The sequence below is a fragment of the Ambystoma mexicanum genome, chromosome 3p (assembly GCF_040938575.1).
Source record: "Ambystoma mexicanum isolate Mex_15411 chromosome 3p, UKY_AmexF1_1, whole genome shotgun sequence".
Classification (NCBI taxonomy): Eukaryota; Metazoa; Chordata; class Amphibia; order Caudata; family Ambystomatidae; genus Ambystoma; species Ambystoma mexicanum.
In genome coordinates this window covers 347913445-347935873 of record NC_090925.1, presented here as the reverse complement: position 1 = coordinate 347935873, position 22429 = coordinate 347913445, and the positions used below count along the sequence as shown (strand labels likewise).

The following is a 22429-nucleotide window of genomic DNA, read 5'->3' as shown; positions in this document are numbered from 1 at the left end:
GAACCAGGCTTTCCCGAGTTGTGCTGGGCCTTTCCACCCTCAACCGCTCCCTACCTCTGCTATTAAAGCTGGCGTAACCTCTTGAATTTTTGCAGTGAGATGTGCAGGGGAGACTGGATGTGCTCCCTGAATCTGAAGGGTGCATACTTGCACGTCCTGATGCGGCAGCCTCATCGTTCTTTTCTACGATTCAGGGTCATGGGCTACCATTTCCAATACAAGGTGCTTCCATTTGGCCTCAACTCTGTTCCCATGGTCTTTACCAGGCTGAGGAATGCAGTGGCGGCCCACCACATCTATCCGTACCTCAACTGGCTCGTCACCGCTTAATCTCCAGAAGCGGTGCACTGCACCTCTCATGAACACACTGCACAATCTAGGCTTTTCGCTCAATCTCAAGAAGTCGCAGTTGCAGCCTACGCACACTGACTTTCTTGGGGCTCATCTGGGACACAGGCTCAGAGCGTTTTTCCTTCGGAGGACAAGATCATGGCAATCAAGAGGGCTGCTGCGCACTTACTTAGCAGAGAAGTGAATTCGGCCTGGTGGTACCAACACCTACTGGGTCTCATGGCAGTGGTCCTATTGGTTGTCCCCCACACAAGACTCAGGATGAGGAGAATACAGCTGCACTTCGCGGCATCATGGAACCAGGAACGGGGCTCTGTCGGAAATGATTGTTCCTCCTTCTCTTCGCACATGGTGGTCCAGGGGACTGCAGCCTGCAGACAGGCAAGCCCTTCTGGCAAACTACCCCGCAGGTCACCATCACTACGGACTCCTCTCTGGGGATGGGGACACTCTGGAAAACCATTGCGTCCATGGCACCTGGACCCAGCAGGAGTAAAACATCAATTGGCTGGAACTGAAGGCTATCTGGCTTGCACTCTGAGCCTTCCTTCTGGTTCTTATGGGCAAGGTCGTCCTCATTCAGACCACTCGACCAGCATCTTCTATGTCAACAAGCGGGGAGGTATAAGGTGCCCTCCACTGTGCAGACTGGCGGTCCAGGGGAGTACAACCTGGAGGCGGACAATTATGAGTGGCAGCTAAACCACCACGTACTTCAGGAGATCTTCAGCAGATGGTTACACCCCCAGGTGGACCTCTTTGCCTCCTGGCACAACAGGAAGTGCCAACAGTTCACCTCCTGGCAGGGCCCCGGCTCCCTGGGCGACACATTTCCGATTCAGTGCAACAACATTGCAGCATACGCCTTCCCGCCCACACCACTGATAAACAGGGTGATATCCAAGGTCAAGGAGTCTCACCAACTCGGAGCTGTTCAGCCTCTCAGACCTCCCAATCGCCTTCTGACAGGCCCAGCACATCTTCCAACACAGCAGGGGGGCAGAGTAATTTCACACCACAGAAACTAGCCCTTATTGTGGTTCCTGAGCAGGTCACGCTAGGACACCTCAGCCTGTCCCAGGCTAATCTGGAGATTATAAAGGGCACTAGAAGCAAAGCTACCAGGGCCCAGTTTAAGAGCAAGTGGTCCAGGTTGTGTCACTGGGCAGACTCCAAGGATATCAACCCCCTTGCATGTACTTTTGACGATGTGCTCTCCTTCTCGGCGCACCTCGCTCACTCGGGCGTGCAGGAGGACACTTACTGCACCTACTTGGCAGCCATTGGGGCCTACAGGAACTCGGTCTTCTTTTCCAACCCCATGGTCAAGAAGCATCTGACAGGTCTTGCCAGACTCTACCCGCCCATCAAGAGGTCACACCCCGTGTGGGACCTCAATATAGTGTATGGTGAAGATCTTGGAGATTTGTCGATTTATTTACCTACCTGCGTAAATTCCCTCATTAATGAAGTCAACAAGTGGCCCTATTCATGTTCACTTCTATAAATAAATAATTTCTCTATATACTTTTGATTTTTTTGTGATATGTGCTTTCAACAATGGGTACAAATGAAGGTCTAGTATGACTGGTGGTATAGTTTATATGTTAAATTGAATGATTTATTCTGTTTTAGCTACCAGTTGAGTATTCACTGACAGCTTGCTAAACCATTTTATAACTTTAGCCATATGGGAACGTCTTTTGTTGTATGTTAGCTTTTTGCTCCATTGTGTTCCGAGGCTGGTCACCATTAAGACGGCCTTGCTAGTCGGCCTCACCTTGCAGGACAATCGAAATCCAGGTGCTGGTCGCCTCAGAACTCTACACTATGTTTCACAGAGATAAAGTAGTCCCGCGGACACAACCAGCATTCCTACCTAAGGTGCCTAAAGCATTCCATCTAAATGAAGAAATGGTTCTGCCTACGTTCTTTGCTGAGCCCAGAGTTCTGCACTGCCTAGATAACGGGCATGCCCTGAAATTCGACTTGGATATAACCAAGGGCTTCTGCAAGTCGGACGCACTTCGTCACCTTCAGCTGATCAAGACCGGGGTATCGTGCCTCCATAGCCCTTTGGATGGTCTTGGCCATCAGAAGCGTACGAGGGACAGCATAAGCTACTACTGGCCAACATGCACGCACATGCAGTCTGAGCCAAGGCAACGGCCATCTCCTCCCAGCGGCATGTCCCCTGGCAGGTCATAAGCAGGGCGGCCACATGGGCCACCACTTCGGCTTTCTGCAAGCACTACTGTTTAGATGCTGGTTCTAGATCAGACGTGGCTTTTGGACAGGTGGTTCTTAGAAACCTGTTTTCTTAAGGAGGGTCTCCTCTCCACCCTGGGGCTACATTCAGTTGTAATCGCCCATGTAGTATGGAGGAAAGGGGATGGGACGTTTGAGTAATATGTTAGTCACCATAGTGACTAACGTACTCTTAGTCCCCATTCGTCCCATCTTCCCTCCCCCCCCCTCCCCCCCCACCCCACCCCACCCCCCCCCCCCTTATAAACTGGTGTCATTAGGCAATGTTAATCCATTGTCGACGCGTCTATGGGGACTGAGTTGTGGCACCAGAGGGAGGAGTCGGGGCAGCACATGCTCCCAGGGACGCGCACTTCCAAATTTAAATGGGAAGGTTGTATCTGGTGAAAAAGGTTCTGTCTCCCCTCCCTTGTAAGGGACGCCTATGCAGTATGGAGGAAAGGGGACTAAGAGTACGTTGGTCACTACGGTAAGTAACTTGTATTCAAAGTACAACAATGTGTACTGTTTATGAATCACTTAAATATGCCTTTATGGCTAGCAGTTGCTTGAACTTCAGCAAAAGTGGGAAATATGTTGAACACAATCTACGATTAGACATTTCCATTTTTAATCAACAGATGCATATTTTCTAGGAAAACACATTTTTCCCATCAATGTGAAATGATGAATTCCTACTGATGCAAAATGTGTGATTTTTGCATCCTAAATTGGGGGCGGAGGGGTTAGGAAAGTAATCTTTATTTTGGATAATCTTAAACTGATTCTGAACAGAGCATGAAAATTATGCATCTAACTTTCCAGATAGTGCTGTACAACCTTCCCAACTGCCTTATAAATAAAGCAAGTGGGTTTAAGGGTAATAACCAAAGCAATTGCAGAGTTTACATAGAATCCTACAGCTTGGGGTTGTACCAGCTATAGTTTGGATTTCTTGGAAAAACCTGGGTACACCCAGTTTGCCACACTGTATATGGTGGCACACACATTGGCAGTTTTTATTCATGAATCAAATGACAAGTCCCCAGTAGATTGAGGTAAAAAGGTGGACTCCTTGATTGGCTGCTGTCCAAACAAACATCGGAAGGTTTGGCTTGGAAATGGAGTGTGTGAATATTATCTTCAAGTCAGGGACTAAATGTCCATGTGAAGGAGGAAAGCCATTGTTTGGTCTGTGGGTAGTTTACATACCAATGCCTAGTGCTAGAATACGGTAGTGAACTCTGGCATGCTGACAGTAGGAACAGCGTAAATGCTGGAGGTAGCACACAAGGAAATGTTTGGACACTGTCCTGTTCCAAATTCAGTAAAGCAGCCTTGATCAACGGAGTTCACCCTTTTGTGAAGGCAGGTCAACCTAGTCTAGTTTGAAGTGTTTAAGATTCTCTTTGATGCTTGGAACCTACTGTATGGTATCATTTGTCAACACATAGTTTGAGATGGGGGCGGGGGGAAGAATTGCAGGGGTAGAGGGTAAACCTAGCATGGGTAGCCAGTCACTGGGATTACTTAATTTTGTTTAACCATTTTACATTTTAGATAAGTACGCAGTGCGCTTCATCCCCAGAGAAAATGGCCTCTACGTGATTGATGTGAAGTTCAATGGATCCCACATTCCTGGCAGCCCATTCAAGATTCGGGTTGGCGATCCCAATCAAGCTGGCGACCCTGGCATGGTGTCTGCCTATGGTGCTGGTTTGGAGAGGGGCATCACAGGTATTGCAGTGAATGCCGTGCCCTGGGAGTTTGACTCCATGGAAGGTTCCGTAGTCTAAACGAGCTCACTTTTTTTTCTTTTCTTTTTCCCCTTTTGCAGGAAATGCAGCAGAGTTCATTGTAAACATGACTAGCGCTGGCCCTGGAGCATTGGCTGTCACAATCGATGGGCCATCCAAAGTGAAAATGGACTGTCAAGAGTGTGCAGAGGGATACAAGGTCACATACACGCCCATGGTCCCTGGCAACTATCTGATCTCCATAAAGTATGGTGGACCCTATCACATTGTGGGAAGCCCCTTCAAAGCAAAGATTACTGGTGAGCTTTTGACGTTTGGGGCTCGTTAGCTACAAGAATCTTGAGACCTATTCAGTTTACTTACTGTTTTCCCACTCCACAGGATCTCGTCTAGTGAGCAGTCATAGTAACCATGAGACCTCATCTGTGTTTGTGGACTCCATCACCAAAGCAGAAGCTTTTCCACAGCAAAGTGCATTGCCAAAGTTGTCCTCGGATGCCAGCAATGTGGTGGCCAAGGGGCTTGGCTTGAACAAGGCCTTTGTGGGCCAGAATTCTTTCACCGTTGACTGCAGCAAAGCAGGTTAGTGCCTGACGAGTGGGCCCTTAATTTATTCTACTCACTATGGCAAAATATTGTTTGCCTTCTGCTTAGAAGGTAGACTGTCATTTTGAAATCTGGCTTTCAAGCGTATGGCAGCTGGGGAAATGTGTCAGATTGACTGTTTTGATGTGATTATAGGGGCAGGTTCGATTTAAATGCAAGAAACCATGTTGTGTACATCACATCGGTTTCTCAAAATGGCCTTCACAAAACAGCCTGGAATAGGACAGCATCTTGTCTTGTACTATTCAAATGTAAGTTGTCTGTATGTTGACTTGTAGATGTGGAAGTGCTTGAGTCACATTAGCTGTCACTGCCTTCGCACAGATTAAGATTTTGTTAAGTCCCTCTCAGGCCAACTGATTGTGCATCTGCTGCAAAGAACCTATGATCAGGCATAGGGCATACCTACTTATTTGCCCATAGGATTACCCCTGACCATGCAAAGTACTTGAGGGCTTCTGCACTGTTCTTCCATGTGCATACCTTGGAAATAATTGACTGCCAACGTGCACACATTGAAAGATGTACTTCCAAGTGGGTCTAAAGCAAAGGGGCTAGCCAAGGGTTGCTGCTCTGTTTTGCAGTACATACAATAAACCCAATCAAAGCATATTGTCAAAGACTTCAGTGTTAAATTGCTAGTCTCTTCTCTGCAGGTGTCATGAATTTACGGATTCTAAAGGGCGATTACCACTATTGTAGCCACAGCAGGACATATGTGGGTCTGCTGGTATGTATGTTTGTGGTAGCTACAGAGCCACTGCATCCTTGAAGGTTATAGGCACCTGAATGGTTAGAATGACCCACTCTTAATATGGTTGCCTTCAATACGTTGTATGTCATTTCTCCATTTATATGATCAGTTTGACTTGTCATTTGGTCCTGTGAGACAACTGGTGTCTGTCTGGATTCTCAGCATGTAAGCGAGCTCTGAACTCTTTGACTTGAGAGAACCTATTTCTCATAAACCTTGCCAACATATGAGAACTCCAGGAAGAGCAAACTAACTGTCTTTGAATGCTCGTAATTGGCGAACCTTGAAATTTAGTCGGCCTGTAATGTAATTGACCGTTGACATTCTTGACTCCAATTTTAGGATGGTTCTGACTTGTAAATGGGATTGACAAACCTCTTCCTTCTTGAAATGGTTTGTTCATGGAACTGATGGCTAGGATGAGGATGATTAAGGCTACACTGTTGCTTAAGGGTTCTTTGAGTTGGTCCCAGAGCAACCAATATTGCTCTTAGTTTGAAGCTAGCTAAAATCTTGGTGGGGATTGGGGGGGGGGGAGGAGAGTTAAATTATCCCCTTTACTTGTGTATATTAAGTAAAATATCTGGTCTGACGGCCCCCTAATCCATAATCTGGCCCAGTAGCATTTTATCCTTGGGTGAGAATGCAATTGGTAGGTTGACTACATAAGATAGCTTTGCCCCATATCATACAGGACGGCAAAGCCCCACCAATTTGCAAACTATCTGCCCAGCCCTTTTGATTTCTTGAAGGAGGGGCAAGCAATAAGATTGGTGCTAGTTGATTTCAATGAAGGTAGAGATTCATACCACGAGGCGGTTGATTTCAGGTAGCTGGGGTATTTCTCATAAAGACACTTGTGAAGTAAGGTCGTCGCTTTGAATTGACATCGGGTCGCGACCGGTAGCCAGTTTTATTCCTGCCGATAGGTTGATATGGCATCTTCTTGGGACTGTTTTGATGACCCGAACCGCGTCGTTTTGAATAGTCTGAAGGCGGTTGATAAGTTTTTTTTTTTTTATCGGCCCCTACTAGGTGTGCGTTACAATAGTCTATTGATAGAATAGTTGCCCAAGCGATGGCTTAATTGTCCCAGTTCAGATATGGACGAATGATCCTAAGTAGCTTTAGATGGTATGATCAGTTTTTGGCAACTAGGTTCACATGGGATTCTGCACTCAATGTGCAGTTGGTTTGTAGAGTTTTGATTTTCTTCACTGAGATGCTAGTTCTCGATGGAGAAGGACTGGTAGCAGTTAGAAAGTTTGGCCCTAGCTTGAGAGGAGTTAAAGATGAGGAGCTCAGTCTGGCCCTTATTGAGGCACATCCAGTTATCCGCCTTCCAGGTGTCTACTTGATTATAGATACGTTGAAGGAGTAGGCTGTTGATGGGTGGTTAATTCCCTTTCTCCATTTGCAGAAGAATATTCCTACGGGCCAAGCAAACTAAGCTAGGTGGGCCAGTCCAGTCCGTCATCTCGGCCCTACGCGTCACATTGGTGGAGACCGCAGCTGTCCAGTCCAAATCGACGCTTCTGTGGGAGCCAGGTGAGCGTAACACCTTCCAAGATGATAAACGTTCCTCCATCTCCCCACTCGGACCTTACTTGGTGGTCCATGGACTGCAACCTACGGACGGGGTAAGCCCTTTCGGCCGCCCTCTCCGCAGGCCAACCTCACCAGACTCCTCGCTCAAGGGCTGGGGAGCCACCCTGGACGATCTTTCGGTCCACTTCACCCGGACTCGACGGGAGCATGAATACTACATCAATTGGTTGGAGCTGAACGTCATCTGGCTAGCGCTCGGAGCATTCCTACCATTTCTCAAGGGCAAAGTTATCCTCATCCAGGCAACTCGACCAGCATGTACTACGTCAAGCAGGGAGGCACCAGATCCCCCTCCTGTGCAGACTGGCGATCGGCATGTGGGAATGGGCTTTGGAAAACGTAATTTACCTCTCGGCAGTCTACCTTCCAGGGGAATCCAACCGGGAGGCGGACAGGCTCAGCAGGCTGGGAGTGGACAATTACGAGTGGCAGCTAAACAACCTCATTAAGGAGAGCTTCAACAAGTGGGTTCATCCCCAGGTGGATCTCTTTGCCACCTGGCACAACAAGAAGTGTCCCTCAGTTTGCACCCTGGCAGGGTCAGGGCCCCGGCATTTCACCACCAGTGGACCGGCATGAAAGCCTACGCCTTTCGGCCTAGCCCCTGATCCACGGGGTAATTTGTAACATCAAAGAGCCTCACTGACTCCTCATTCTGCTAGCTCCATGGTGGCCGGCCAGGCCACGGTTTTCGGAGATACTCAGCCTCTCGGATGCCCCCATAAACCTTCTGACGGGCCCAGCACATCATCTGGCACAGCAGGTGGGCAGGATCATCCACATCACGCCAAGGAAACTAGCCCTCACAGCATGGTACCTGAGCAGGTAATCCTTTGGCACCTTAGCCATTCACAGGCCAATCTGGAGATCATACAGGGCGCCAGGAGCAGGGCCCAGTACAAAAGCAAATGGACCAGATTCTGCCACTGGGCAGATTCCAAGGAAATCGACCCCTTGGCCTGCAGTTTGGATGACATGCTCTCCTTTTCAGCTCACCTCGCTCATTTGGGCGTGCAGGTGGACACCTGCCCCACATACCTTGCTGCCATTGAGGCTTACAGGAACTCAGAGGAAGGAATCTTTTCCTCCTCCAACCCTAGTCAAACATCTGACTGGTCTTGCTAGGCTCTACCCGCCCGTCAAGAGACCGCACCCTGTGTGGGACCTTAACATGGTCTTGGGCACCCTGGTGCACAAACCATTCGAGCCAATGGCGTTCATGGACATTAGGCTGGTCACCATCAAGACGGCCTTACTAGTCTCTTACCTCGGCTCGCAGAGTCCGTGAGATTCAGGCACTGGTCGCCTCTGAACCATATACCACCTTTCACAAAGACAAGGTAGTCATGCGGATGCACCCGGCATTTCTGCCCAAGGTTCCATCTGCATTTCACTTGAACAAAAATAGTCCTCCTTACGTTCTTTCTCCAGCCCAATGATGAAGCGGAGTGCTGCACTGCCTGGATGTCAGGCGTGCCCTAAAATTCTACTTGGACAGGACCAAGGGCTTCCTCAAGTCTGCTCTGTCACTTTCGGAGGCTTGAGGCCAGGCTATCGGGCCTCTAAGACCTCCATAGCCTGCTGGATGGTCTATGCCATCAAGGAAGCATACGAGGGCCAGCACAAGCCGCTCCAGGCCAACATGCATGCCCACGCAGTCAGGGCCAAGGCAACGGCCATCTCATTCCAGCGCCATGTCCCCTGGCAAGTCATAAGCAGGGCGGCCACTTGGGCCTCTCCCTCGGCATTCTGCAAGCATTACTGTTTGGATGCCGGCTCTAGATCTGATGCAGCTTTCGGACAGGCCGTTCTCAGGAACCGATTTGCTTAAGGAGGGTCTCCTCTCCACCCTGGGGCTACAATCGGTTGTAATCGTCCATACAGTATGGAGGAAAGGGGACGAGACGTAACAGTAATTAGAAGTTACTCACCGTAGTGACTAACGTACTCTTATTCCGTAGTCTCCTTTCCTCCATACGTCCCACCAACCTCCCCCCTAATACTGGTATCATTAGGCAATGTTAAATCTATTGTGTGAATGGGGACTGAGGAGTGGCGCCAGAGGGCGGAGTCACGACTGCTCCCTGGGCCCCGCCCCGCATCTAAATTTAAAGGAAGAACCTTTTTTCTGGTGAAAAAGGTTCAGTCTCCCATCCCTTGGAAGGACGCCCATACAGTATGGAGGAAAGGAGACTATGAACTAAGAGTACCTTAGTCACTACAGTGAGTAACTTATAATTTTCTCCACGTTCAGTTGTATTACAGGAGATGAGCTGAACTGTTAGCAGACGGTCTTCATTTCACCCATTGAGGGGGGGTGGGGAATGCCTAGAACCTATGGACCATACAATTGAACAAGTGGGCTGATGGGACCCTTGGCTGCTGCTCCTTTTTATAACCTTACTCTTTCCACTTAGGTTACATTTAGTCAGTTTGAATGATTCACTGGTGTTCGGGTTTGGATTTGACTGTTTCGTGGGCTTTGTGGCCTTCGTTATGAGGCACAACTCATCTCCATTAGGAGTACCTGTTGAGCACTCCTGGGGAAGCCATGGCTAAGACTGTTGAGATGGATTTTTAAAATCAACCGTGAGGGGAAGATTTTAGGAGGCCTCCCTAGGTATGGTAAACGGGGTCGCAAAGCAGTTTTAAAGTGAACGGTCTGGGGCCGCATTTACACAACATGCAATAATTCACCTTGGACAGTATGTAAAGTTATTGGGTTTTTTATAATGGCACACTAAGAAATGAAATGAGGGTAGTAATATATAGATATATATATATATATCATTTTTTAGTGTGCCATTATAAAAATATATATTATTCCAGTGGATCCACTTTGAATGCATCATTCGATTTTAACCAGTTTAGTCCAGTTATTAATCGGATGCATTATAAAAACGAATACCACATACAATCACACTTTCCTTTCACTTAAGCAGTCCAGCCCTACGATGTTTTGGCTTATTGTCCAAAGGTCACATGTTCCAATAAAAGTTTCTCCATGCAAGGTATTTTCTAAGGGTGTAATGAGCTTGTGGTAATTTCAAATTGCTCAAATATGTGGAATAAGGATTTTTCCATAGACTACAAGGTCTCCTTTCTCCAGACCCAAGGGTAGGGTACTTGACCCAGGTTCGACGACAAAAGAGAAGAGGAAGTTGGGAAACAAAGGGCTTTGCAACTAATCTTCTCCTATGGAGGACAAGAACCCCCCCCCACCCCCCCGTCACTCAGATTTTCCCAGGTCAGATAGATTGTCTGGGGGGAAGAAATGCTTGACTTGAAGGCGGGTCTGCATGCTCACCCAAAGAGTAGACTTGCGCTTGTGCCGCTTCTTTTCTGGCAAGCAACAGTGATTCAGCGATGTAGGGGTTCTGGTGCTAGCTGAGCAGAAGGGTTGGAGTTTTGGCAGGGTCCTGAACTGAGGGCTAGATAAAATGCCTAGTGGCCTTCAGGGTTTGTGCTAGAAATAAATGTGAGTGGGCAACCCTGATATGTGGATTGATGGACCCAGAAAAGGTGTGGGACAATAGGCGGGTGCCTGGTGTAATGAGCTATGCTACCCTCCCATTTTCAAGGTGGGAGGGGAGTCACAATCTGCAATCCATGGGGAAACCCCCAAACTGGTATCGCATTCACTACAACGGAGGCTGTAGAACCAGGCAGGGGCTTGGAGCACCTCCATATCGCTCTGAACCAGAACTTATTCAAAACAAATGCTATGTGGTCCCTTAAAGTGGTTTGTGGTAGGAAGTGGAAAAATATGCCACATGTCTTGGACTCTTATAAAATTGCCAACCTGTAGAGCAAGAACTGGCCAGGCGGGGGTCTCTGGTGCCATCCACCTGTTCTAAGGAGTATGCAAGTGCTGCCGTGTTTAAATGTGCAGTCCTATAGTGTAAACAAAGTGCTATATAAATAAAATCCGAACCCAAAAAAGGCTCTAGACACAACCGAAACCATGCCTAATCTCTACTGAGCTTTGACTTCATGAGCTCCAGTGCAGACGGGAAATGGAGCGTGCAGGTAGGAGCTTATTCACTGTATAATTGTGATTTTGCCATATAAATGCTGCTGCGCAATACACGCTCTGGTGCCATTCCAGAAGAGGTTGAACAGTTATGTATGGATAAGTATCAACATGCTGCATATATGAAACACTTTAAAGCGAATGTGCTACTCAACAGCTTCTGGCTAGCATGTAGTACCTAGCCACTCGCTGACTAAAATCAGATCGACCCCCTTTCTATAAGGCCAAAACACAGGCTACCTTAGCCCAGTATAAAAGTAAATGGATCGGCTTCTGCCACTGGGCAGACTCCAAGGAAATCGACCGCCTGGCATGTACTTTGGATGATGTGCTCTCCTTTGTGGCGCACCGTGCCCACTCCGGTGTGCAGGTGGACACCTGCCGTACATACCTTGCAGCCATCAGGGCTTACAGGAACTCTGAGGAAGGGATCTTCTCCTCCTCTAAACCTATCGTCAAACATTTGACAGGGCTCACAAGGCTCTACCCGCCCATAGAGGCCTCACCCTGTGTGGGACCTTAACTTAGTCTTGGGCACCCTGGCGCACAAACAGTTTGTGCCAATGGCGTCTGCGGGCATCAAGCTGGTCACCATCAAGACGGCCTTGCTAGTTGCCCTCACCTCGGCTCGCAGAGGCAGCAAAATCCAGGCGCTAGTCGCCTCGGAACCATATACAAACTTTCACAGGGACAAAGTAGTCCTGCGGGGACACCCAGCATTGCTGCCCAAGGGGTCGTCTGCTTTCCACTTGAACAAGGAAGTAGTCCTCCCTACGTTCTTTGCCGATTCCCAAGGATGAAGCACAGAGTGCTGCACTGCCTAGATGTTAGGCGTGCCTTGAAATTCTACCTTGACAGAACCAAGGGCTTCTGCAAATCGAATGCCCTGTTTGTCACTTTCAGAGGCTCAAGACCAGGCGATCAGGCCTCCATATCCCGCTGGATGATCTCGGCCATCAAAGAAGCATGCGAGGGCCAGCACAAGCCACTTCCAGCAAACATGCATGCCCACGCAATCAGGGCCAAGGCCACGGCCATCGCATTCCAGCGCCATGTCCCTTGGCAAGTCATAAGCAGGGTGGCTACTTGGGCCACTCCCTCTGCTTTCTGCAAGCATTACTGTTTGGATGCAGGCTCTAGATCTGATGCGGCTTTCGGAACCCATTTGCGTAACGATGGTCTCCTCTCCACCCTGGGGCTCCATTCAGTTGTAATCCCCCATGCTGTATGGAGGAAAGGGGACTGGACGTATGAGTAATAAGTTACTCACTGTAGTGATTTACGTACCCTTGGTCCCCTTTCCTCCATACGTCCCACCAACCCCCCTGGACCCCCTAATACTGGTGTCATTTTGTTGACACATCAATGGTGTGGCGCTGGAGGGTGGAGTCAGGGCAGCGCATGCTCCCAGGGCTGCACCCCCACACCTCCTAAATTTAAAGGGTAAGGTTTTTTTTTTTCTTCTGGTGAAAAAGGTTGTCTCCCCGTCCCTTGGAAGGGACGCCCATGCAGTATGGAGGAAAGGGCACTAAGTATGTTAGTCACTACGGTGGGTAACTCATTTCTTGCTGACTGGGTAGCATCAACATTTTTGAATACTCTTGGAAGACTGTTAGCTGAATTGTTCATTCCTGATCCCTAATCAACCTTGTGTGTGATCTTACACAAATGTTGCAGGCACTAGCTGTCATTACCTTTGCATAATCAGTCTGGCATACTGGGTATCCAGCTCTTCTGGCAGGAACTGGTGGTTTATTTACCTTTCTCAATGCAGAATGTCAGTTAACGACTTTGTAAGGAGTGTTTGTAAATGAACTCAACGGTCACTTTTTGTAAAACTAATCTATTTAAATTGCAGCTCTGTACAGTGAGCATTTTAGTAGTTGCAGTAGGTAGGATGCAAAACTAGGCGCACTGACCTGTGAACGCAGAACCCCAGCCATAAAGGTGTGGTTGACTCCGTGCAGCTCAGCCGGGGCCAGTACAACTCTCTGTGCATCACACGCTTGCTATGACCATCTACAGCATTTCCTTGGTGCAGGAATAACCCGGTTGGCAGGTATTGCTTTAAATGTGGATGTCGCTCTCAATCGGAGGCTGTGCTTTGTAGATTGAGCATGCGTTGTGCTTTTGTTGCTCTCCAGTCCTTGCTTGGAAAAACTGCTAAAATACTGACATTTGCCCAAGTGCTTAATTTCAAACTATACAGAACTATACTAAACATTGTTGTAGAAATTCGACTTAGTTTGAAAGGTATTTACTTGTGTGGATAGAAACTGCAGCTGTGCTTGTTCCATCGGGATGCCCTTGAGAGAACGAGCACACCAGTGCTTATAACTTAAATCGAGCCTAAAATGTGTTTTGTGATGTCTGCGATGCAAGGGGTCACAGTTGTAACTGTGGTTCGTAAAAGGTAAATTCCCATTCAAACTCGTAAACCCAGACTGATTCACTAAACTTGGATGAGTAGTTTGTCTTGGATAACCTAAAAACCTCCTGGGTTGAAATGTGTTTTGTTTTTTTGTTTTTTTATAAACGAATGGGCTTTCAAATTAATATTGGCACTATTATTTGCAAACAGTTTCATAACTTCAATTCCAATCGCAATCCAGGGGTGTGATTCACACAATTTCCCCTCCCGTCATGATGGGTGTATTTTAAATTCTTTAGTCACTATTCTAGTATGTAACACTAAGGCAGAAACTGATGTTTTGTTTAAGGAATTGAAGCGAGACGGTTTAGACTTTGCGTCCATGTATAGATGAACTGCCTGTTGGCAGGTTACCATAGTTACAAGTGCATTGCAATGACGGATCTAGCCCTGCTTCCACTCCAACAAGCGCCCACCTTTTTTCCTTTTTTGACTTAAAAGCATAGATTTTTTTTTTAATGTCTGAGCTGCAACCAATTCCACCTTGATGTTGTTGTCTGCAATCCACTTCCTCCAGAGGACTAGCTTTGCAGAAACTCGGGTAATGCATATTGTGGATGGACAGAGGGCAGGACAGGGTTAATTTGCTTAACACGTTTTTTCAGACGTTAACATGCCTCTCCTTGGGCATTTCCGCTCAAGTGACAAATGAAGTTGGCAGACCCTGGTTGAAGCATATTTCCCAGAAATGGCTAAGTGGCCTTGAGAGGAAGCAAGGGAGGGCAGTTCTCTCCCGCAAAACCTCACTTCATGGAGAGAAGCTATGTGTCCTAAAACACTCCTTTTGGTGCTCAGTAGCCATTACCATATGCCAAATCGCGTCCAGGCACACTCTGGGCCCGGCCTGTTATCCAGGTACTCGTGTCATGGGAAAGGGGGAACAATGGAGGCTTTGCCCATCAACAGTATCACATAATGCAGACAATTACTGATGCCTATATCCTGGATGCTGGAGTGCAACATTGCAGCCAGGTGGCTTGCCCAGCAGATCTGTAGCATCAAGTTTGTTTCCTGGCTTGCAGAGAACTGGTTCTTAAATGCCAAGAGTATCTATGCTGGTAACCAGTATAGCTCACGCTGCCCAAATGGTCAGTGGGAAATGCCTAAAATGGAGCCTACATTTAGAAGAGTTGCCTAGAGCCATGCGAAGTAGGTTCAAATATGCCCCCTCGTGCATGTCGTAAGCAACCATATCCTAACCAAACAAATGGTGCATTCTAATTAGAATCGGTTATTGATCGCTTGCTTAATTCCCAGATGTTTCCAAGTGCCGACCTGGGGTTTAAACCTGCTGCTCCACGTTGTCTTGCTTCCAAGGCGAGTACGTTGCCCCTGATCTATCCTCCCGAGTTGTACTCTGCAGAGGGGCACAGGAGTTTAATAAAATCTTACAGAATTTGATTTGCAATCCTTTCCCTTCGTTAAGAGTTGCTGGCCCTCAAGTTGAAGGCTCCCATCATTGATGGGTTGGGTGACTAGGGAAAGCATGTCAATTGTGGATGCTGTTGGTTGTTAACTCGTGATCCTGTCAGTACATCACAACCAAGTGTTTAGAAGGGATTGCCTGATTAATACATGCAACATTGTGTTTTGAATTGAGTATATTTAAAAGTTAAGCGTTTGAATGGTGCCTTTCTGAGAGTTATATTGAAAGTGGTGCAAACGTCAATGTAAAGTTTAACTTTCCTTGCAGAGCAATTGGGGCTGATCTGACTGATCAGAATCTTATTTTCCACTCTGATCTACCACCTTAAATCTCCACCTACACCACTTTTCCTCCAGACTAGTTGGAACACCCCCAGCAAAGGTACAATGTGCCAGCACCGAGACCAAGTAACTGTGCTGTAAAATCCTGAAGGTGGTGCATTTACGAATGATTCGTACCATAATGACCATCTGGTTTGTGATGGAGGAGATGCTACTTCGCCAGATTAATGGCCCATAATCCCCAGGTGCCCCACCATGAGTTGACTGACCAGCCCCTTCTGACTGGCTTTAGCTCAAAATGACTTCTTAGTACTTTGACTCAAACCCAACATACCATTTGACTAATTGGCCTGGATCACGCTTTGGAATTGGTTTACTGGGAAAAGAATGTGTCACTATGCAGGGAAATTCATACTTGACACTGCTTTCAAGTTTTAACTTTGTCTATTTGTTCCTTTAGGAAACAACATGCTGCTGGTAGGTGTGCACGGTCCAAAAACGCCCTGCGAGGAGATTGTTGTGAAACATTTGGGTAACCGTGTCTACAACATCACATACCTTCTGAAGGACAATGGAGACTACGTTCTGGTTGTGAAGTGGGGGGAGGAACACATTCCAGGAAGCCCCTACCGTTTATCCGTGCTGTAACTTGCCTGTGCTCAAATACGCCACACTGCCACCCACCTTCCAGCCAGAAAGTAATGGCTATCTCACTCTACCGTCTTTGTAAAGCTGCTTTATGACTACTTGCCTGAGGGGAGACCGGTTTGTGACCTCAGACTAAATTCACATCATGGTCTCGACTTCTCCTGTGCAAAGATGGAAATGGAGTGTTCAGGTGGCTCATGGGGAAGGGTGTAATTTTTGTCATTTTTTTGTACGATTTTTGTATGGATATTAAGAATGGTTCTTTCGAATGCCCCTTTTCAGGAATTCCCCCCTCCTGGCCTGTTCGTCCACACCATCTAGAATCTTTCTTTGTATTAAATCTCTGTAGGCAAACTTTGAGAAAGGGAAGCACCATTATGAAGAGGGAGGGAGGGAGGGAGGACGGACTGACTTGCCTTCCTGGTAAAGTAACAATCACCCTTCTCCCTTTAGACCAGGTGGCTGGGGCTTGATGTGTCCCTTTGCACTTTATTGGCAAATAGTGCCTCATTGCCAACCCCCAAGTCATATTGGTTTTCATTTTGGGCAGTGTTTGTGGGAAGTTGGGAGGGGGGGGGAATTTGGGAGTGGCAGAAATGGCTCTTGAAAAACCTACCCCGCCTGTCAGGCTTTAACTGTATGGGTGGCCCTGTTCCGTTGTGAGAAGGGAGCGCCCTTGTACATGTTGAACCAGATGATCTTCCACATTTCAACTGAACGGACACTAGTTTTGCTGCTTGGTTTTTCTTCCTGGATTCAGTGCCTCTCCCTCATGACTCCTTTCCGTCATCTGTCTGTACATCAAGCACGCCATGCAGGTTGTGGCGACTACATCCCGTACCTCGAGCAGTTCCACTGTCCTGTGAAAGCTAGATCTGTTTGGATCCGATTTATTGGGGCACTGGTCTAAAGGAATCTGTGTGCATTACTGGCCATGCAGAGAAGTGGAGGGTTGCACTCTCATTGCTGCTGGGTTGTCTGCTTACCAGCTAACTAAAACAGTACTTTTTTATAAATATATTTGTGTACATGACTACAGTACTTGCCTCCTCATGATATTGAAATAAAGGTCTGCTAGAACTCATGTCTGGTAGCATCAATGTTGTCTCCATGAGCTTTGACTGAAGTGGCAGAGAAGCAAAAGACTAGAGTTTCTTGGCGATGGAGGAAGAGGGCTCAGAATTCGGAAGGCTTAATTTGTGGAGAATAATTGGTTGGGGGGGGAGGGGGTTTTGTTTATGCACCATTGAAAGATTGGCCATTTGGCATCCGTAACTGCTTGACAAGCTACTGTGCACGACTGATTCAAGCTTTAGGGCTTAGCGTCCTATGGTACGATCTTCAACTTTGCTTTTTTTTTTTTATTTGTTTTGTTTTACAAAGTATAAACCTTTACAAAAGAAACACAAAATACACATTTTTTACAAAAGAGATTCAAGAGCAATTAAAACAATTTGAGCAATTTAAGAAAGAAAAGAGCAGATCCTAGTTTTAACACTAAAAGAATGTCCAAACTAGTGTTGTACCATTCCTATCTTAAACATGAAACATTTACATACATTTATATATATATATGTATATGTGTGTATGTTTTCCTCTTCACATCGATTTTCCTATTTCGATTTTTTTTAAAAATCGAAAGAATTACTACACTGTGGTCAGATTACATGTTTCGGCCAAAAATTTCACAATAGCCAATTTCAATGTATTAAGTTTACCATACAGCATATTCCACCATAAATCTTCAATATCTACTCTAGAAGCATTGTAAATAAATTTATCGAATATTTCAAGTCTTTGGATTGCCAATGCCTGACAATGTAATAGCAGATGCTTCAAGGTTTCAGAGGATTCTTTGCTGTAACAAAAGCGGCAGGGAATTATTTGTCTGGTGTTTGAACGAATTTCTAAAATTTCCCCTGTCAACAAAACATTGAAATGAAATCGCATGTATGCAGCTCTCCTTTTAGGATCAGGGAATTTAACTAAATATGATTCCGGGGTACCCATTTTTTTCCCGTCATAAATGATCTGCTTATAGATCCTGGAGGACTTAACCCGTTCCATTGACTGTATCCAGTCCAGTGATTGAAGTTTTTCCTTAACTCTCAATGGGTTAATCAGGGACTCCAACGTTAAGCTAACTGAGTCAAGATAATTCAGACAGTCTGTTTTGTAGGTTCACCAACCACTTTGAGGTCGAAGAACCAGTTCTTAGTCTACAGCCCATCAATGAGTATAAATTATCTTTAGCAAGTAATAAATTCCGATAAAGGGTTAGTCTCCAATTTGATTTTATTATCGAGGGACAGAATACCCAACTCAAAACGGATGGCTGACATTGGAACTCCCTACGGTAGACAATACAACATTTTTCTCCAGATTTTGGATTCCAGTTTGGCAGCTAATTTGTGTCGGAAATGGTAAAATTTCTAAACCATATAACAGTTTGGGTAAAACTTTAAGGTTGTAAAACATGATTACCGGATTCACAGAATACTTGGAATATTTGGTAGCTACCTTTTGCATTTGATAAATAAGTTTGTCTGCTTTATCAAGATAGTAGTTCCAATATATGTGGACATGGGATCCACTGAAGATGGGAAAACCCAGGTAAAGTGATCTAATCTTTAATAATGGGCATCCATCAATCTTCCATGTGAACACAGGAAGTTTTTTCCAATTGGTCAAAGAGATTACAACTGTTTTTTTCTCATTTATAATCAGACCATTATCATCCACATATTTTGAGAACGCCAGCAGTTTCCGCTGAAGACCCACTGGAGTCAATCAGATGTATATCGTCAGCATAGGCTTTCCAGGATATTTTCCCACCCTCAATCCTAGGTGTCACAAGCGACGCTGCCGTTATAGGACCATCCACATCTCTTATGTATAGATTAGAGAGTGGGCCCAAACAAGCACCCCTGTCGCAGGCCATTACTACTTTGGATAATCCGTGACAAATCCCCTGAGAGGTTTAATCGAATTTGAATTGAAGAGTCTTCATGTAAATTAATAAGGATAGTCAGGAGTCCGGGAGGGATGCCCATTAAAGCCAGCTTGGACCACAATCTTAGCCGGTCCACCTTGTCAAAGGCAAGGGAAAAATCAATCGAGGCAAGATGTATGGGAGTGGCAGCTTTCTTACACGCCTTTTCTAAGAGGAGAGTAAACATTAAGCCCCATATCTCCGTACCCCTCCCTTTTCTGAAGCCAAATTGTTGCATGCAGAGTATCCTATTTTCTAACATCCATTCTTCAATTTTCGAGAGGACTATTCCTGCAAATACTTTTGAGTCCGCATCCATAATAGATATTGGGCGGTAATTACGGGGGGAAATTCTGTCCCCTTTTTTTATATATCGGGACTATATAAGAAATCCTCCAGGAAGGTGGGATAGTACGAGCTAGCATGATATCAGAAAATAATATATAGAGAGCCTTGGCCCACAATTCTGCATTTTTCTTAAGAGTATTATTAGTGAGCCCATTTGGGCCTGCAGCCCTAGAGGTATTTGAAGCCTTGATTTGCTTTTCAATTAGTTCTACATCAAAATTGCAGTGCCAATTTCCCATTTTAGTTGTTTTAAGGCTATTTGTCATTGCAGACTTTCCTGCATACAGGGTGGAGAAATGAGAGACCCAGACATCCTCTTGGACACACACGGTTTGTTGCTTAGCCTGTGTTTTTTCTAGTGAATTAATTAAGGTCCAAAGTGCCGGGCAGATGGGTCCCTGTATACAGTTATCGCTGTGTTGTCTTTCTCCAGCATATGCATCCTGTGGCATTTCAGCCAATTTTTTTTTGCTTGTTTAATAACCCTGATTGCATTTAGCTTTATGTCCTGTTGATTGGATTTTTGGATTGCTCGAATTTGTCTTGGTTTCATTTTTTTTTTGCTCTTACCATAGGATCGTAAATATGTGCGTGCTGAGGCCTTTTATTTTTTTTGGTTTTATAGAACTGTCGATTAGACATTTTGCATACTGACTGAAAAAGGGGAATATTATTTGTCTTGTGACGAGCGGCGTACAGTCATGTTCATAGAGAAAGGTGGCATTAAGTTTTCCTATATTACCATTATGCCAACAAATCTGATTACCACTGCAAGACACTGTCATAGGGGTTGGAAGGGAAACTTAGATTTGTTTAACAGGGCTCCAACACAAATTGGCCACCAAAGTTCTGTGATCACTTGTGTAAACTTCACCCACACAGAAATCGACACAGTAGGCTGCAAGGCGCTCTGACAAAAACATATGGTCTATTGCTGATTTTTGTCTGCCATTCGACCATGTATACTCATTTACTGAGGTTTGAAATACAGGGTTCATATGGATGAGTCCCCATGAGAAAAATAGTTTGGACCAAATGTGCCCCTGCATGCTTTTACGAGAAGTAAAAAAGGGAGCACCATCAGAGGGTCCTGAAAGACCCATAGATCTAATTGAAATAGAGCCCATCCTCTTAGGCATTCCCACACCATGCTTAATTTCCTAATTAAGGTCACCCAGTATTATAATTTCAAGACCTCTATTTGAGTAACATGTTCAAAAGGCAGGTATTGATTGGTGGCAAAAAACTTTTCCATTGCGTTCTTTAGTGGATTATAATAGATATTCATTACCAGCATGAGAGTAAGACAATTCAGATTCCTATATTCAAATATAGACACCAAGACACCACTTACAGGATTTAGTACTTCCAGGATACGTGTTCCATTGGCTATTTTCACTGCTGTCAATAGGCCACCGGATGGTTTACCTCGGGGCCCTATTGCGTATTGATATTGGCATTCAAAACCATCCAAATGAAGCGGAACACTCAGCCAAGTTTCTTGGATGCAGATTACATCCATAGATTTAAATTTGATAGATACCTCATTCGAGGTCATTAAAATTGAGTGGCCCCTAGAGTTCCATGATAGAATTTGCCATGACTGCGAGAGATCGGAACCTCTAAAGTTTCTTTTGCATGGTCTGAATTTGGGAAATAGATTCACGCAGGGATAACGCTAACCACCTCCAGTCTTGATCATCGCCACCTCTTGCCTGAGTATTCGCGTCCCTATTCATACGCCTCTCCTCCTGTCTTGGTGGAGCAGTGGGTATCTGATCTTTGGAGTCCCTATCATTATCCCAACCATAACTGAAAACAAGAATATCATACCCCATTTTGTTAAAGTGCTCCGTCTCCTGGGTTATGAGGTCAAAGATATTTTGGGACCTTGGGACTATTCTCACGTGATCCATCCGTGAAGGGTGAATAAAATCTACCAAGCTGATATCAGCGGATGAGATTAGTCTCAATTTTGGGATGTCGTTAAACAGAGAAAGCACACAGTCCCTATTTAGGGATGGTGGATCTCCAATATCACACAAGTTGTATAACAAAATGCTTGGATAATCAGGAAGTGCCGGTTGTCGCCAGGTCATATTACGCAGGTCACTATCTTTAATATGAATTGGAGGTACAGGGTTTTGGATAAAGCCGGTATCCCCATCATGATAGTGTTTTATTTGACCATTTCTGGAGTTAGAAGGTTGTTCCAATAAATTCTCCCGGACCCTTTGAGGGTTGTCCCTCATACTAAGCTGAGTTGTCTGAGTAAGGTATTTCGGAGGGTGCTCATCCTGTACATTGGTAATAGAGGGAGCCTCCTCATGGGCCTGCTGGGAGTTACTATTTCCCTCGGCTTGGCTTTCCCTTTGATCCTGAGTTCTAAGCTTGGATGCATCTGGTAACAGATCCAATAGAATTTTTTTAACGATGGTAGGTAGGTCACTATTATCATTCTTCAAACCTTCTGCAGATGTTTGTGGAACAATGTCTAACCCCAATGATACTTGCTCAGCAACCTCCTTTTTTGTTTTACCAAAGTCCATTTCTGAATCAGGGACCTTGACCGGCAAAAGCCAGGAGACCACGTCCCCTGTTACTAGGGGTTCAAAATTGCTGATCCTGGGTTTGGAGGTAAAGCCCAATCTGTTAGATTCCAGGGATGTCATTGGGGCTTCCTCATTCTGATTTAAAATTACCTGTGGTAGAATTTGGCTTGAGGTACTCTTTTCGAGGACTGTGTAAAAGTTAGATAATAGAAGCTGTTTTACTTCTTTATCCTCCCCCTTCAAAATTGGTGCCCCGAATTTGCTTTCGAGCCCAGGAATTGTATTTCCGCCAGTAGCATTTCCCCCCCCCCCCTGTTCGATCTTTACATTTACGTTTTTTGTGATTTTTTTTTTTTTTTTATTAACCAAGACAGGACTGGTGGGTTTTAGGACGG

The 22429-nt window shown here is 45.8% G+C and overlaps 1 protein-coding gene and 1 long non-coding RNA gene across 6 annotated transcripts in view; one reads left to right on the top strand and one right to left on the bottom strand.

Moving 5' to 3' along the window:
- LOC138580430 (filamin-A-like) overlaps positions 1-17226 on the top strand; it is a 456077-nt gene extending 438851 nt beyond the window's left edge. For all 5 annotated transcript variants that reach the window (XM_069650971.1, XM_069650969.1, XM_069650970.1 and 2 more), the window contains 4 exons: positions 4159-4335; positions 4436-4654; positions 4737-4937; positions 15955-17226. In XM_069650971.1, the coding sequence (XP_069507072.1) occupies positions 4159-4335; positions 4436-4654; positions 4737-4937; positions 15955-16142 (785 nt within the window). In that variant the 3' untranslated portion in view covers positions 16143-17226. The remainder of the gene's footprint in view (positions 1-4158; positions 4336-4435; positions 4655-4736; positions 4938-15954) is intronic.
- LOC138580431 (uncharacterized) overlaps positions 1-22429 on the bottom strand; it is a 624618-nt gene that overhangs the window by 468946 nt on the left and 133243 nt on the right. The window lies entirely within an intron of this gene.